At 44.9% G+C, this 15,804-nt stretch overlaps 1 protein-coding gene across 2 annotated transcripts in view; it reads left to right on the top strand.

Moving 5' to 3' along the window:
• Positions 1-14,559, top strand: part of trappc9 (trafficking protein particle complex subunit 9) — a 197,336-nt gene extending 182,777 nt beyond the window's left edge. For both annotated transcript variants that reach the window (XM_018731819.2, XM_018731820.2), the window contains 2 exons: positions 12,726-12,949; positions 13,257-14,559. In XM_018731819.2, the coding sequence (XP_018587335.1) occupies positions 12,726-12,949; positions 13,257-13,424 (392 nt within the window). In that variant the 3' untranslated portion in view covers positions 13,425-14,559. The remainder of the gene's footprint in view (positions 1-12,725; positions 12,950-13,256) is intronic.
• Positions 14,560-15,804: the final 1,245 nt, after the last annotated feature.

Here is a 15,804-nt window from a genome sequence, read left to right on the forward strand (position 1 = left end):
CTGCAGATGCTCATTCATCTGCTTACTCCAGCATTGCATCGCTCCACCCCAGTCATGCTCTGAGCAGTTAATCTCAATCTTCATTTATATAGTCAGTCTCATTTTTAAACTCGCTTTGTGTATTGTGTGTGTCACCTTCTGTGTCGTCTTTTATTAGGGAAAGTGGATGGAAGGTTTACCTTCTCATATGAATCAAAATGGGATGTGAAATGACTAAGTCAAGAGTTATTTTTTCATTTAACGTTTTTAATTTAATGCATGCAGATCTATGGATTTCAGGCCAATATTTGGTAAACCAGTGCTTGCGGATTGTTAATGAAGACTGAAGACTGATAACCCTTCCAGCCTGCTGAGAGCCAAAGATGACTAATACGTATTAATGGGTATACATTTCAAGTTGCAAACAATCTGTTTTTTTTTTTAAAAGTAATCTGAATTATTATTCTGCAAAAATGTCTTTGGCTTTTTAGTTTTAGGCAAGTTTTTTTTTTTTTTTTTTTTAAGTGGTTGCTTTATTTTAGCAGTAGATGGTGTACTGGCTAGAGCTGCCTCCTTATACCTCAATGACACAGGTTCGATTCCCACCCCCTGCTGTAGTACCCTTGAGGAAGATACCATGAATTGACTCATGAAAAATTACCCAGCCGTATAGATGGTAAATAATTTTAAAATAGCTTGAAATTATAAAGTGATTTGGAAAGAAGTGCCAGCTAAATATATAAATTTAGCTCCTGCAACGCAATATGTAATCTAACGGTTTTGTTACCAAACACATAATTAGTTTTAATTGCTTTTATGTTTATTACTGTAATTTATCTATTTGCCTGTGGTATAAAACCATACCCTGCTATTAATTATGTATACTATAAAAAAATATTTTCCATTGTGCTAAATATTCCAGTGAGAAGTCATCTTACTATTGTGATATTGTGATCTTTGACTCGGATTTACACATTTGACGGGGTAAATGTTACTCCAGCTCCTTCCAGGCCGCTTGGACGAGTTCCCGTACTGAAATAGCTCTGTGGAAAAAAAAAAGCACGGCAGTGAGGGTGAGTGGACCACATTTCTTCCTGAGCCTGCGGGGTCGCTCTGGACACTGGGGGGAGGATCATGCGGGTGGCTCCGCGTGGGCGTGCGGCAGCCGTTCCTGCTGGCGTAGGAGGGCCGTGCTGGACTCTCACAACGCAGCCAGCGTGTTGCATGCATAATGGCCGCTCTGCGTTGTACTCGATTGATCTGTGACCCCTACGCTTCGTCAATGAAACACTCGGGTTACTGTTCCCGTCAGCTGCCCCGTGCCGGCTGACTTGAACCCGTGGGCTGCTCGGAGCTAAACCCATACGCCGTGAACACTTAAGACTGACTTTGAGCATCACGCTTGCATTCGTGCCATTCCTTTCCAGGGTGACTTTGCTCAGTTAAGACTGAAGAAACTGTCCAAGTTGAGGGATGCTGATGTCTGAAATATGAGCAACAACACTTTTATGATAAAAGTACTTCATAGCATTCAGAGAAACGTAATCAGTTATAAATAAATGCTCTTAAAGGAAAAAACACAACAAGTGATGTATTAACTTTAAATATGTGTAAAAATTAACTTTCCTTTTATTGTGTATATCAGGCACAAACTCTTTTAGGAGAATGGCTGGATGGATGAATAGATTAACACACAGACGGACAGATAATTTAAACTTCAATATATTTTCCATTGTGCTAAGTATTCCTGTGAGAAATCATTATGCACGTGATGCTGTGACTCAAATTTAGTAATTTGAAAGGGTAAATATGCTAAAATAATTTCAGTTCAATTAATTTTTTTATGGAGCACTCTTGTCACACAGTGACACAGAGCACTGAACAAAGGATTAAGAGACAGTGAGCTAAATAAAAGGTTAGCTATACATTAAATTAATACAAGAGCTATACTAGGTATAAAGCTATCAAGTAAGCAAACTGTCTGTGAGGAAAGGAAAACAAACTCCCGATCGAAAGGCAAGGGAGAAGAATAAACCTCTCAGGGTCCAAGTGCAAGTAGCTGTATACCCCTCCTGGGAATTCTAGATAGAAAACAGCTGCTCAAAAAACTTGTAATAAAGTTGTGTTCTTAAAAACTTTTCCAGTTTATAAAACTTAACTTTTATGTTTTACGCTGGTATTAAGAGTGCTGATGCTGGGAATGTAACAACACAAGATTTTATGATGACTGTATCAGGCCAAATTGCCATAACTGTAATCCGCAGTGATAATTGCCCTTAAAAAATGCAGAAAATGTCATTTAAAAAAATTATCTACGTGTATGTAATTAAAATGATTAATCTCTTATTGTGAATCATCCAGTATGTTTTATGTCTTCAGTTTGTAGGTGTGAAAAAGCCCTTTGTGCCAAGTTTTTCCTCATTGAATGGAGCACATTAATAGCATTTGTGTTTTTTTTAGTGTGGTGTTTAACAGTTCCTCTCGAGTGACACTTTGGAGGGACAGTTTGAATGGCAGCAGCACCAGGGCTGACATGTCGCATGCCGATGGGCTATTGTTGTCTTCCGTGCACTTTGGAGGTAACAGTCTTCCCCGCTACTTTCCTCCCAAGTACCTCTTCTGCATTTACTCTTAATGGCACTGTATTTCATACGGAGCACTTGCTGTGTTGCCCACCGATGAAGAGAGGTGGTGCTGCCCAAATAAACGACATCGCTCTTTTTGTTGCTTCCACCGTTACTGTCTCACAGCAGTTGGTGCTGAGAGCAGCGCGTTTGAGAAACGGTCCAGGGATGCGCGCTGTGTTCAATGGGAGTTGTGAGCATCCTTTTCTATTTCCTTCCACTTCTCCGCCTGTTTCCTAATCCTCGTAAACGAGAGCTTTTAACATGGCCTTGTAAAATGAGAGGAAACGGGCCGTTTGCCAGCGATGGCAGCCCTGGTGGCCGAGTCCCAGGGTATGCCGCCTGCCAGGCATCTCAGGCTAATGAAAGTCTTCTTTTTGCTGAACATGAGATGATTTTTGAAACCCGTACACCAGCGGGGTTGAGCTAATCCACTCCTTAGTTGTTCCTTGGGTAGGAGCGGCGGAACAGCGACAGCACGGGGCTGACAACAGATGCAACTTTATAGAATATTGAAAACATAAGCCGCTGTGTGAGCCAGGGCACGCAGACGAGCGCGGGATGTGGAGAACGGCACAGGCACAGCCACTAGGCACCGGCAGCCGGAGAGCCGCTTTCTCCAAGTTCTTGGTTTAAATTTAGTAGGTGTGTGGGCGGCTACGGGGGGACGCCAGGCAGCGGGGTGACACTTGCACGGCTGGGCTGAGTTTATACTAAGGTTACCTTTCCAAGTGGTGTCAAACAGGGATGTACAAACTTTTTTTTTTTGGCATCATTCTACACTGCTTGGAGACTTTAAGGGTGGTCATGAAGAGGGGCAGCAGGTGGCATAGTGGTTAGAGCAACTACCTAAAAAAAAAAAAAAAAAAAACAGGTTTGTATCTCACCACCTGCTGTAATACCCTTTTGCCAGGTACCTCTACTTTTTATGATACACTAAAAAAAAATACCCAGCGTATAATTTGGTAAATCATTACCACTTTAATATTGTATGTCGTATTCAACAAATGTCAGCTAGATTAATTTTAATGAACATATATCCAGGAAGTTTCAGATTTTTGATCCACGTTTGGCCTTGCTGTGCTACCGGTAAGCAGGGTACTTAAATTTCTCCAGCAGCATATGAAATGAAATATAACCTTGAAATTGCTTTGGATGAAAGCATCAACAATAGCAGCAGAATAACAGAAATATACTGGAAAAATTAAACCAGTTACTTGGATATCAGTAGTGAGTTCTGAAGTGCGCCACCACAGAAGGTTCCAGAAAGGCCCCAGGTACTGTGTTGAAACCCAGGCAGCAGTACTGGATGGAGACAGATTGTTTGGCGGGGGGGAGCTGAACTGGTCTCTTTGGGGCTCTTACTGGTGTGGGAAAGAACCAAACATTGATGAATTACTGCTAAAGCATTTGGATGGGACCCCATGGCATTGCTGGAGGAGAAAATCCACGAGCAGGAGCTGCAGCAGGATGCGAGCATCTCTCTCCAGAAATGAGACATAATCTCACACCTTTTATCAACATTAGCCTTCTGCACACTTGTGTGTTCAAAGTTCTGTTTTTCGTAGAGTTTCCGGTTGTATCATTTTATCAGTCTTCAGCCTCTTCTGAAATCAGTAGGAAAAAACTCAAGGAAAAAAAAAAAGAAAAATAATTTGCTAGAGTAGGTTATCGTTCAGTGCTTTTCCAAGAGCGTGCGGCTGCTGGCCTTCTTCCCAGTTTGAGGAGAACAATTCTGCTGCTCTACAGTAATATCCTTAGTGGGCTGGAGCTCAATGGAGTGCTAACTTTGCCATTTAATTACTCATGAGGGCTGGGACATTATGCAGGAGCCAGAGAAGGATAGGCTGCAGCGCTGGCACTGGCTGATCACCACTGTAACGTTACATTTGACACCTGCTTACTACTACAGTCCTATGTTGCAAGTGGGTCAGTACAGTTCCACATCGCTGCGGTCTCATATGAGTCCAGAATGGACCTCAGGACTTTTTCTAAGGGAGGATTTGCTCTGCTTTATTTATACCTGTGAGCAGGGAGGGAAGGGCTTAATGGACATTGGACGTCCACTGTGGGTCTCAGGTGTCACTCAATAGAGTGGCTTCTGCCCATAGCCCACTGGAGAGCCATGTTTACCCTGCTCGAGTACCACACGTGCACTCACCGGGGTAAACAGAGTTTTCACTGAAATAGCTCCGCGTAGCCTTTCCCTGGCAATTATTTAGAGATCCTGCACCATCATTTGTGTTTGCTAAATTATTGTGTTTATATTTTCAATTATTAATTGGCAGTGAATACTGTGTGCTGTGTTTGCTGGAGACAGGTGTGTACTTTAGTACTGCAGTTAAGTCTCATTCTTAAAGGTGTCATTCATGCATAAACAAAAATGAAACAGAGGTCACCCTCAAACATATGTACTAAATGATGTTGTAATAAAAGTTGTAGAGGTTTAACAAAAATGTGCGCTTGAATATGCTGACCTGCTGAAAACCTGCCCTTTGAGGTACCACTTACTCTATAACATCACTCTTGTTTTTGAAAGGTTGTGAATATTTGAGACTGTTTGCGCTCACACTGCTCTTTCCAGCTTCATTAATACACTGACCCCCCATGAGCTTAGGTCATCCTTTGCTAAGCAGGAATTCATGATTTATGTCGGGATGCTTTCCTGAAATTTAAAAAAAAAAAAAAAAAAAAATTTAAAAAAGCTTAAGATGTGGAAGGGTTGACATTGCAGCAGGACTGAATTTGAATTACTATGGCAGATTAAAGTTGCACACCTTTGTGTTGGGATTTTATTGTTTTTGTGATCACTCAGTAATTCCTGGCAAAAGTTATAATCTTAATGCCCATGGAGGAACCACGGCAGGACGTGTTGGAGCTCAGTAGGATATTTCAGGCTTTGATGGGGCAGTTACGAAATTTATCCGTGCAGTTTTGGCTTCCAGCAAGCAGCAGCCCAAAGGACATTAAACAGCAGTGCCATGAAAACAGTTGGTTAACTGCATAGCCGGAGTTGCACCGTTCCCTTTGACCGCGGTTATTAAACACTGTTTTTCAAATTGGTGGACTGTTATTGGCCGCAGTTAGAACTAAGTGGGTTCCTTCCCTTTGTGATCAGTCAGATGGCGGAGTGTGTAGTGAGCAGCTGCAGTGGGCCTCCTTTTACCATCATGCCCTGCAAACCGTGTGTGGTAATGAAGTTGAAAAACATATAGTGCAATGTACAGTATTTTACACTTATATAGTCAGCAGACACTTTTCTCCAAAGCAACTTCCAATGAACTCTATGTAGTGTTACCAGCCCACACACCTTATTCACCAAGATGACTTACACTGCTAGATACACTACTTACACTGGGCCACTCATCCATACATCAGTGGAACACACTCTCTTGGAAACCTGAACAGCATGTCTTAGGAAACCAGAGCACCTGGAGGAAACCCAACAGACACGGGGAGAACATGCAAACTCCACACAGACTGAGCAGGGATCGAACCCACGTCCTCTCGCACCACCAAGGCGCTATGAGACAGCAGCGCTACTCGCTGTGCCACCGTGCCGCCATAAATATACTGTATTGCAGTGAATCAGGTATATCGAAATTGATATGTCGGAAGATATATTAAGTGGAATTTGTGCAGAATCAGTTTTATTTTCAGTTGTCAGTGCTCTCAGTTTGTCAAAGTTGTTTTTACATTATGGAAGTAAACCAGCTATTTTAAAAAATTGCCCTTGAAAAAACAGTTTAAGTAAAGATGCTGATAAAGAACTGATTGTAACTATCGTCATTAAAATCCATACGTGCCCAATGTAGAGACACGTGTGGATGAGAAAAGCTGCAGGGTTGTGGTGATGAACCTCTTGGAAAAATGCAATTGAGCAGAGGGTGCTTTTTGACGATGTTGTTGCCGTGCCAGAGTGTATATGCCTTCGCGATTTCAGCATTACGGTGACAATGTTATGACAGCGGTGCTAAGGTGATGCCGGTCATGTATTGATGTTGCAACGCTCACCACGTGAAGCATGTGACATGCGGCACTGATGAAGCTTGGGGAGAGATAAATGATCTCTTGTGGTCTCAACTAATGATGCGAAGCGCAAGGGATGTTTCTCTGAATCCAGATCTACAATCACCTCCTTTGGATCTGCGCTCAACGTAACTATCTGTCCACAGGAAAAAATCTCTCTTGACTTCAGAGTATTAATATACTGAATAATAATAACTGAACAAGTGCTCACATGAGGGGCATCAGGAGATCTGTGAGCTGGAATTCTCCAGATCACTTTAAGATCGCAGCACTGGTGCGGCAGGGAGTCTGATTTAAAATACGTGGAGGCACAGATGGCTAAATTAGACTCAGAATTTGAGTGTATTGGTGACCTTTTTCAAATACGGAGTAATGTTGCAAAATTAATGAAGTAAGTAATGGCTTAAATTGCACTTTGGGTTTGGAATTAAATAAACATATGTTGCATCATCCCCTGCCAAGTTGGCAACAATAGGCAGCAAGGAGTCATCCAGCATGAGCATCTCTCAGAGAGAGTGTGTGCAGCACAGGATGCAAAGTCACAGGCATAAACCCTGCAGTCAGGCGACACTTGTATTTATCTTTAATCTCAATTATGCTACAGGACAGCTGGGAAGTTTGACATTGTTTTAAAAGGTGTATCTGGTGTCCGAAACAAGAAAACATATGTCAGCTGTAGCCACCACTGCTGGCGCTTTGTGGGTGCGCTGCAGGCGTATAGGCCGTATCGCTCGAACCAGCGGCTCCTACCTGTTTTTCTGTGAACAACCTGAGGGCTTCCAGATTGACTGGCATTTAGCAGCACTTCCTTTGTCCCTCTGGAGATTAGTATGCGATTGCAGTGTGCGCTTTTGGGGGGGCACAGACCACAGCGGGCAGCAGCTAATAGGTTTCTCATAACCCGACCTGATCAGACAAAACATAAACCTAGTGGATATCTACTCTGTGGCAATCACCAGTAATGCGTGGGATTTTTTTTTTTTTTTTTTTTTTTTTTTTTTGTTATTGTAGTAGTATTTCATAGATCATTTCCAGTATTTCACGCATTCCTGAATAGAATGTGATACATGTCATGCCTCTTATTGCAGCCAATTCTTTAAAAAGCCAGTTGTTGGAAAAAAAGACCACCGAAATAACTCGAGCGGTTGTTATGGCGATAATTATAAAAGGAGCAGATGGCTGCAGGCATCAGATGCTGCGTTGTTATTTTTAGCCGTGCTACGGCATGCCTGCAACCTTTACGGGAACTGCTCAAACTCCTTGGGCTCGCCTGGTAGGAGTCCGCGCGGGAAGGGGGCAGTGTTCGCCGCCGGCAGTGCTGTAAGACTCTGCCGTGCCGCTGCGCTGGAGGAGCTCAAGGCCGGAGGCTGCGCCGCTCTTCTCCTGGAGCACCGGCCATCCTGCCGAAGCGCCCCCCTGGTCACTCGGGTAGGCGCTGGCCCCCACCTGCCCCCAGAAATCTGCGAAGAACAAGCTGAAATATTTAGCAGCACTCCTCGGTGAATTTCTGATGTGCTCTCTCAGACCTCCCTCTTCTTTCTCTCCCCCCCCGACGTGGAGTGGTTTTGACACAGTCCCAGTTCGTACGTTTCAAACAGCCCGTGCTCCAACGAAGGGGCCGTACACATGACCTTCAGGCGCGAGACAAAGACATCCCTGTACCACTCCTGACGTGTCTTTCATGCTCAACGCTGTCCACTCATCCTCTGTAATAGCCCTTAGTTCTACAGCGAGGCAAGAAAAATTACCTTAAAAATCCAAAGGCCGCAGGTTCGAGTCTCACTTATGCAGTAGCCTTGAGCAAGACGCTTACTCCAAGTTGCTCCAGCTGAAATTACCCACCTGTATAAATGGAGAAGTAATTATAAGTAGCTTAACATTGTAAGTAGCTTTGGAGAAAAGAGTCCGAAGAAGTAATAGATGTAAATGTACCTGTTGCTCAGCATACTGCCTGCCTATTGATGCTCGAATGTTTGAAGGAGGCGTGTGCAAGATCCACGACCGCACACGCCTCCATGTGTAATTAAGACGTTATTGATAAACCAGGAAACGTGATGAGTTTTTAAAATCGTTTTGCCGATATTACCCCCGTTTCACGGTTCAACGAAGCCGCTCCGCCGGTTATGGCGGCACGAGGATTAGCGGGTGCCGCCGTGGGGGGCCCGCGCGTGTGCCGGGGTGCAGGCTGCCCAAGCCGGTGCGCGTGCTGGGTGAGGGCCGGTTGCTGTGGTGACGCCGTGGCTCGCCGCTCCTGCACCGCGCTGCAGGCAGCTGTGTGTCGCAGATTAAACACTCTTTAGGAGATTAATAGCAGCAGCATTAGCAGCACGTTACGCAAGGACGCACGGCTTCCCGGCGGATCTGCCCGCTCAATCAACCGCATCCCTTCTTTTAAGGCGCGGCCCACGGACTCGGCGCCGGACAGCTGGCGCTGTGTGGCGAACGGTAGGTGAGGCCCGTGCGCTGGAAGCAGCGTGCTCCTGCTGCTATCTGTATTGTGACAGCGCTGCCGCGCGGTTATTTTTCTGTCGGGACACCAATTCCGTACGCTTTCAAAAGTGAGCGGCTTTCCGATCGGCGGCGGAGAGCGACGTGAAACGTTCCCGGTTGAAAGCGTCGTCCGAGCGCACGGATCAATAGGCTCAAATTGGGGCCCTTTTAGACATTTGTAACTGAAGCTGGTTGTACTCCAGAGGGATCGCTATGATTTACACCTTTTGTTTTTGGGTGCTGTTCTAAAGGGGTAAAGCAACTCCCCCCCCCCGCCAGACCCTTGCTGGAGAGCCTAAACTTTCTATCTGAAAATGAAGTCGTTTCATATACACCGTTAATTCTAGCTCATTGGGTTTGTATCATGGCCATCCCTGGGAGGGTGTTTACTCTAAATCACACACCTGCTTAACGGAGGGCTAACCGCTGCCGCACCAGCGCTGTTCCTTGCTGTTGGCAGTGGATCGAGGTGAGTGGAGCACCATAATCTCAACACATTCCTTGCCGTAGATGGGGGCTTCTAATAAAAAATTATTTGTTTTGACCTAAGGGTGTCACCCAGCAGTGCTGCCCAGCTTCGTTTGGACACGATCAGCTGCCATTCTGTTTATCCATGAAGAAAATATTTTCTTAGTTATCAGTATAATTTCATCTGCTTTCTTTACAGCTAGTATGAAGCCTTCTTATGCCCGAATATTGCACGGTGAGACTTCGGGAGCTTTTAATCTGTGAACTCCTGCAAATAAATTGAGCGTAGAGTGCTGTTTATGAGAAATCCTTACGTGTTGCAGACTGACTGCTGTTACCTGAGTGTAACTACAGCACAGGAAATGTATTAATGTCAGTGTATTAATTGCTGGATTATTCAGTCGTGCATTTGGTTCCCCATTGTGTGTAATATATTTTGTTCTAATAAGTTTTTGCATATGCTTTGTCACATAAACTGTCACAAGAGTAGGACTTAAGGGTAATATACCTTACTTTATTAATTCATTATGACTTGGCCGTTTGGTCACCTGAGTCGGTTCCTTTGAGCTCATCTCACGCATACACTACTTTTAATGTAGTGGAATGTGTTTTGTTTAGAGCAGATGTGCCTATAATTTGCACATCTCCTAGCAACAAGCCTTTGAAGACTAAATATAACCATGTAGTGATGTGTGGCATTAGGACTGGCACGATCGCCTACGAATATGTGCGCCGTGTCCCTTAGGTCCACGAGTGGAGCGTGCGGGAAGCAGGCCGAGTGGTTCCTGCGAGTGGCCGACGAGCGGGAACACCATCCCATTTTGGTGGGGGAAGGGGAATTAGCGGTGTCCACAGTGCTGGCGAAGAACACATCGCTGAGAGTCGGGGCTTACTATTGTTTTTCTGTTGCTTAGCCAATGCTTTTAATCAAAGCTAGTGGTGATTTTACCCATTGACACACCTTCATGTTTTTTTTTTGTTTTTTTTTTTTATGAAGCAGTTCAGGATTAGTGTTGTACCCTGTTTTAGAGCACCAGAGTAGAGCCCCTCCTGCAGGGCAACTTGGACTGGCAACCCACAGGTCACATATCTACTCTATCATGACACGTGTTGCCTTTTTCATTTCCAATAAGAGGGAGTTGTGTCTGTGGAAGAGGAGATGAAACACTCATTAGTGTACAGCAGGAATCAAGGAGGCGAGGACAGTAAATATATCAGGGCTGTGGATTCGGTACACAAAACCTTCAACCCAAACTCCAGTAACCCAATAATTGCTTCCGACTCTACAGCACCGGAATATACACACACACAGTGTTCTCTCAGTTGTAAGAAGATTGCCTGTTATTGTTTTCCCTGTGAACCAATACCACCTCAATGTGTCCTGGGTTAAGATTAGTGGATGGGGTGCCATACATCCCAAGGATCAAATGGCCAGCTTTAACCGCACACCCTCAGGTCCAGCTCCTTCGGCTGGCTGCCAGTGGTGCGTGCGTGCGTGCGTGCGCAAGCCTCGCATCCAGGACCTGCAGTGCCAGAGTCACCAAAATAAACTACCTGTCGCGGTAAACAAGAACTGTTGAGTCCCTGTTTTCCACATCTGAAATTAATTTGTTTTTAAAAGCAGATTTTTGTCAGTTTCTTTGTACACGGTTATTTTTCTAAATGAAACACTCTTTTAAGAAAATGAGAAGTGAGCGAACCCTTGTTTTTAATCACCCTGTGGTTAGCGCAGATCTATTCACGGAGACATGGCGATGGGTGTTCAGTCAATGAGTCAATGGTAAGCTGTATACGGAACAGTTTTTCAATATCCTGTCATCAAGTGAAGCAAGGGGCTTTAGAACTGTAAGCTGTGTGCACCACCTCGGTGCTCGAACCCTGTCATTCCTCGCTCCTCTCTGTGACATTAGCCTCCCAAGACAGGAAAGTGTCTGTAATGCATCTTATCTTAGGTGCCTTCGACAATTTTGTGGCAACACCCTAAAGTTACATTTGTATAAGCATGCATAGGTGACTCTACGGCAGCCTGGGTTGTGAACGTGTGCATAATGTGTGCGCGCATGTAGAGAACCGATTGGAGAAAAACCCTTCGGTCCTCTCGCACCGCCATCCTTCCGTGCTCCTCCAATTAGAGGAGGCGCTCGCCTCTCCCCGGCGGCGGAGGACGCAAACCCTCTCGTGGAAAAATAAACAGCGGCACCTCCACTCCAGCTCGACGACGACGACGCTCCATCGAGATTCGTGACACATTAGCGAAATTGAATTTACTCCTAATTCAACATGGCTTGAAATGTCAGGGAGACAGCTTTCTGCGAGTGTGTAGGTGGGAGAGGGGTGGTGTTCCAACAATCTCATTTGTCCCTTCTTGACAGAAATTAGTCATGCATGAGATTGATAGGATGCACTTTGAATTCATTTGGGTCCCCAAGCTCCCGCTCCTCAGGTTTATGTCAATACAGTGTATTTTAGAAGGGCAAATCATTGATCCCTCACTGGGGATGCTTTAATGGAATTCTATAAGCAGTTGAATTTGAAGGATTGTAAATGAGTTTAGAAAAGGGATGCTTTGAATGCTGTGGCTCTTGTATGTATGTTACTTAAGGACAGAGCTGAAGAGATCTGTTTTCCCACATAATTTTTTTCAGCGGCAGACATTGTGCAGGTCCATTGTAAGATCCACGCACACAGTGCACACATTTAGTCCCGGTGTTGTTATTTTCTCTGGTTTTATTTAACCTTCTTTTATCCCGCTAGGACGGCTTAGCAATATCCCTCGCTTTGTGCTGTTTTCTGACAGTCATATAAAACAAAACAAGTTATGGACCCAAAGTGGAAACCAGCAGCTTTATGAATTTGAACTTATGTCACCCATTTGGTACCTGGAACCTCGACAATAACAGCTCACAAGTGACAAAGTAAACAGCAATAGTGCTAAAATAGGCGCCCGTTGGGGAAACGGTCAGACATATGTATTAATCACGGTGACGCTGATCTGAGCATTTGGGCCAAAGTGTTTGTGTCACCATGTCACTGTAAGTGCATGCACGCGCGCCTATGTCAGTACTTACCAGTGTGGTGCTTAGAAGAGAGCTTCGGTTGCGTTTCTTTACGGTGCTCCTCTTCTTTGCCCTGCAGATGTGCTGGTCAACGGAAAGGCCTGCGACTGCGACATGGTGGCCGACTGCAGGGTTGGAGACACGGTGCCCCTGGAGGTGAAGCTCACCAACCGCAGCAAGAATGCGGTCGGCCCTTTCGCGCTCACCGTCGTCCTCTTCCAGGACTACCAGAACGGCGTCCACAACTACGACTTGCAGGACGCTGTCACCTTCATCGGTTCCAACACGTTCCACATCGACACGGTGAGTGAGCATCGCATCAGCTGGGGGGGATCTACGTGCTTTATTTATGTATTTATTAAGGTGTCCCCTATGGTTAGCGCCACTGTAAGTAATTACTTGTTCAAATAAAGACTTGCCTCATCATATTTGCATGACATTTACTTGTATTACTCTACTCAGTGTTACAAGTTTTCCAAAAGAGAGTCTATGCATCTCAAGTTGAAATAAATGATTTTTCTTCAGTGAAGCAACAAGGCCCTATGGGTCTAAATTGTCTTTTGTACCATATTTTTCCTGCACGGGTTGAGCTACTCTTCTCTTTTTCCAGGTCAACCCGGCAGAAAACCGTATCTGTGTCGGCGCTCTGCTTTTCCTTTACACCGGAGACTTCTACTTGAACATCAAGTTTCAGGATGACAGCTGCAGTCGCGAGCTCCCCTTGGCTTGGTTCTGCCTACCAAATGTCCATATTAAAGCTCTTGACCCCGGTTATTAGGCAAACATCCATGAGCCTGGATCCCACATGCAGTTTTTTCCAGGGACTGATCTCTCTCACCTGTGGAAGACCCGCCTGGTCCCAGTTGAAATGCCCCACGCGCAGGTGACCCTGTTTTCACCCTGAGGACTCTGGGTGAACATGTCAGTATCACAGATTCTTATGTAAATAGGTTTCTATCAGCTACTCTACTTATGTATGAAGGGTGGTGATGAAGCTTAACACAACTTTATAAATGGTTTAGCTGCATGCGGTTCAACTTTTTTGACTTGTTAAATTGCTCAGTTGCGGTAATTCAGTTCCACACAACGGTCACCATGTACAGAATTTAAAATTAGATATCATCCTGTTTGCACACGCCTTCCTCACTTCTCAGCTTTTTAAGTAGATCTGTGCCCCACTCTGCAGAACGGATCCCAGCAGCTCTGGAGACGCCATCAAGCTGTGTAATAACTATTTTTCCACCACAACGTAACTAAATGCTTAAATATTCAGTGACCTTGTAATCGAGCTTTTAGGTGTTATACTGTCGGCCTCCGTCTCAAACTTTTCTCTTTCAGCTGTGCACAGCTGGACTAGTGAGAACTGTTGTGTTCATCACTCTGGATATAAATTGTTTTGTGCGTTTAAATGCTGGGGAAGGATGTCCCCGTTTGGCCGCTGTGTCAGAAACAGTCATCCACAGTGAAGTGGATCTTTATTTCATTTGGAGTGTTCTGCCAAATGCTTTGAACGCAAGCGCATATGGGCTTGTGGGTGTCTCTGCACTTTGTCTAAAGGGAACCGAAGATAAAAAGTTTGGTGTCAGTTTCAGGATACAACCCTAGGATTGGCGAAGTCCCCCTTCGACACGCTAACCCTGGCTCCCCTGACCTCCGGTGTGTCCGAAGCAACCGAACAGGCTGCGGAGATTCGGTCCCTCTGGCTGAGGGATGTGACTCACACCAAACTTGTCCCAGAACCCAAGGTGTGTGAGCGTGAACATCCTAGGCAGCTTGTGAGGCTAAAGCTCAAGTTCTTTGGCTAGGGCAGGAAAAGATCATAATTATATCCTGTAAAAGAAAATTCCATGTTTGTTTCCCTTTGTTTTGTTACTTCTTAAAATACCTGCATTTTTGTAAATAATAAATGTCACAGTGCGTAAACTCTTTGTGTCTCTTGAAAATCTCATTCCAGAGTAGTGATCTATGCAGTATGGAAATTAGCAACATTTGCTTGTAATGGCCTTGTTCTCCCGTCTCCCTAACAACATTCCTATAGGTGTAATTAATTTTAGTAATAGAATTCAATTTGCTAAACATTGTGCCGTTTCGACCGAAGTATGGCTCAAATTGACAAGCGCTTGGAAGTTTAATTTGAATTAACCTGAAGCCAATTATAGCGATAAGGGCTCTCAAGAGGGAAATATGATAGCCCATAATGGAATCTTGATTTATAAGTAACACAACATCCACATTATCTGTCCAAGGCTTGACCTGGCACCCAAAAGGGCTGACCTGGCACAGTTTATCTTGCTTTACTGCGCTCCTTACTCTATCAGTAAGAACATGTCCATTGGCTCTGTCTCAGATTGGTGTTGTCTCTTCACTCTCCCCTTTCACTGTGTATAATGCATTCTTCTAGTAATCGATTTGAAGCTGAAATGCTCTCTCCTTAGACCTAGTAAGTTATTAGTGCCGTAAGATCTGACCTTCTGGAAAGTAACTTGGATTTAAATGCAAAAAAGTTATTTGGCTGAAACAGACACCAAGTGGCACAGCAGGTAATGCTGTTGCTTCACAGCTCCTGAGCTGTGCTTTAGGGCATGAGGTCGAATCCAGCTCAGTCTGTGTGGAGTTCGCATGTTCTCCCTTGCTCACATGGGTTTCCATCCACAGTCCAAGCACACGTGTTTCAGGTGGATTAGTGACTCCAGTTGTGTAATTATGTCTATGTGCATGTGTGTGTGAGAGAGAGCGAGCGAGAGAGATCGTCCTGCAATGGGCTGGCACCCTGTCCGGGGTGATCCCCGTCTCACTCCCTGTGCTTCCAGGATAGGCTCTACACCACCATCGCCACCAAGATTGCCGCACTTCAGAATAGAAGTGGCACGGGCTTTGTCCTGTTCCACTTCTCCCTGTCAGCGCACGCTTTTCTCTGCTAGATGCACATCTGTCTGTCAGGATGCTTCGGAATAGAGTCAATATCATACGGTGTGTTTAAGTTTCAGAGATACTTGCCATCCGTTCAGCAGGAAAGTGCTCTGAGCCATTTTCTCTGCAGTGTTTTCGTTCATCCGGTCCAAGTGCCGAGCGATTTTCAGCAACGATCAGAAACAGTACGGATACTAAGCGAGCCATAGGATCTTGGGTAATTGCTGGTAGTTGTCTGTATGTGGTTA

Source organism: Scleropages formosus, chromosome 23 (genome assembly GCF_900964775.1).
Source record: "Scleropages formosus chromosome 23, fSclFor1.1, whole genome shotgun sequence".
NCBI lineage: Eukaryota > Metazoa > Chordata > Actinopteri > Osteoglossiformes > Osteoglossidae > Scleropages > Scleropages formosus.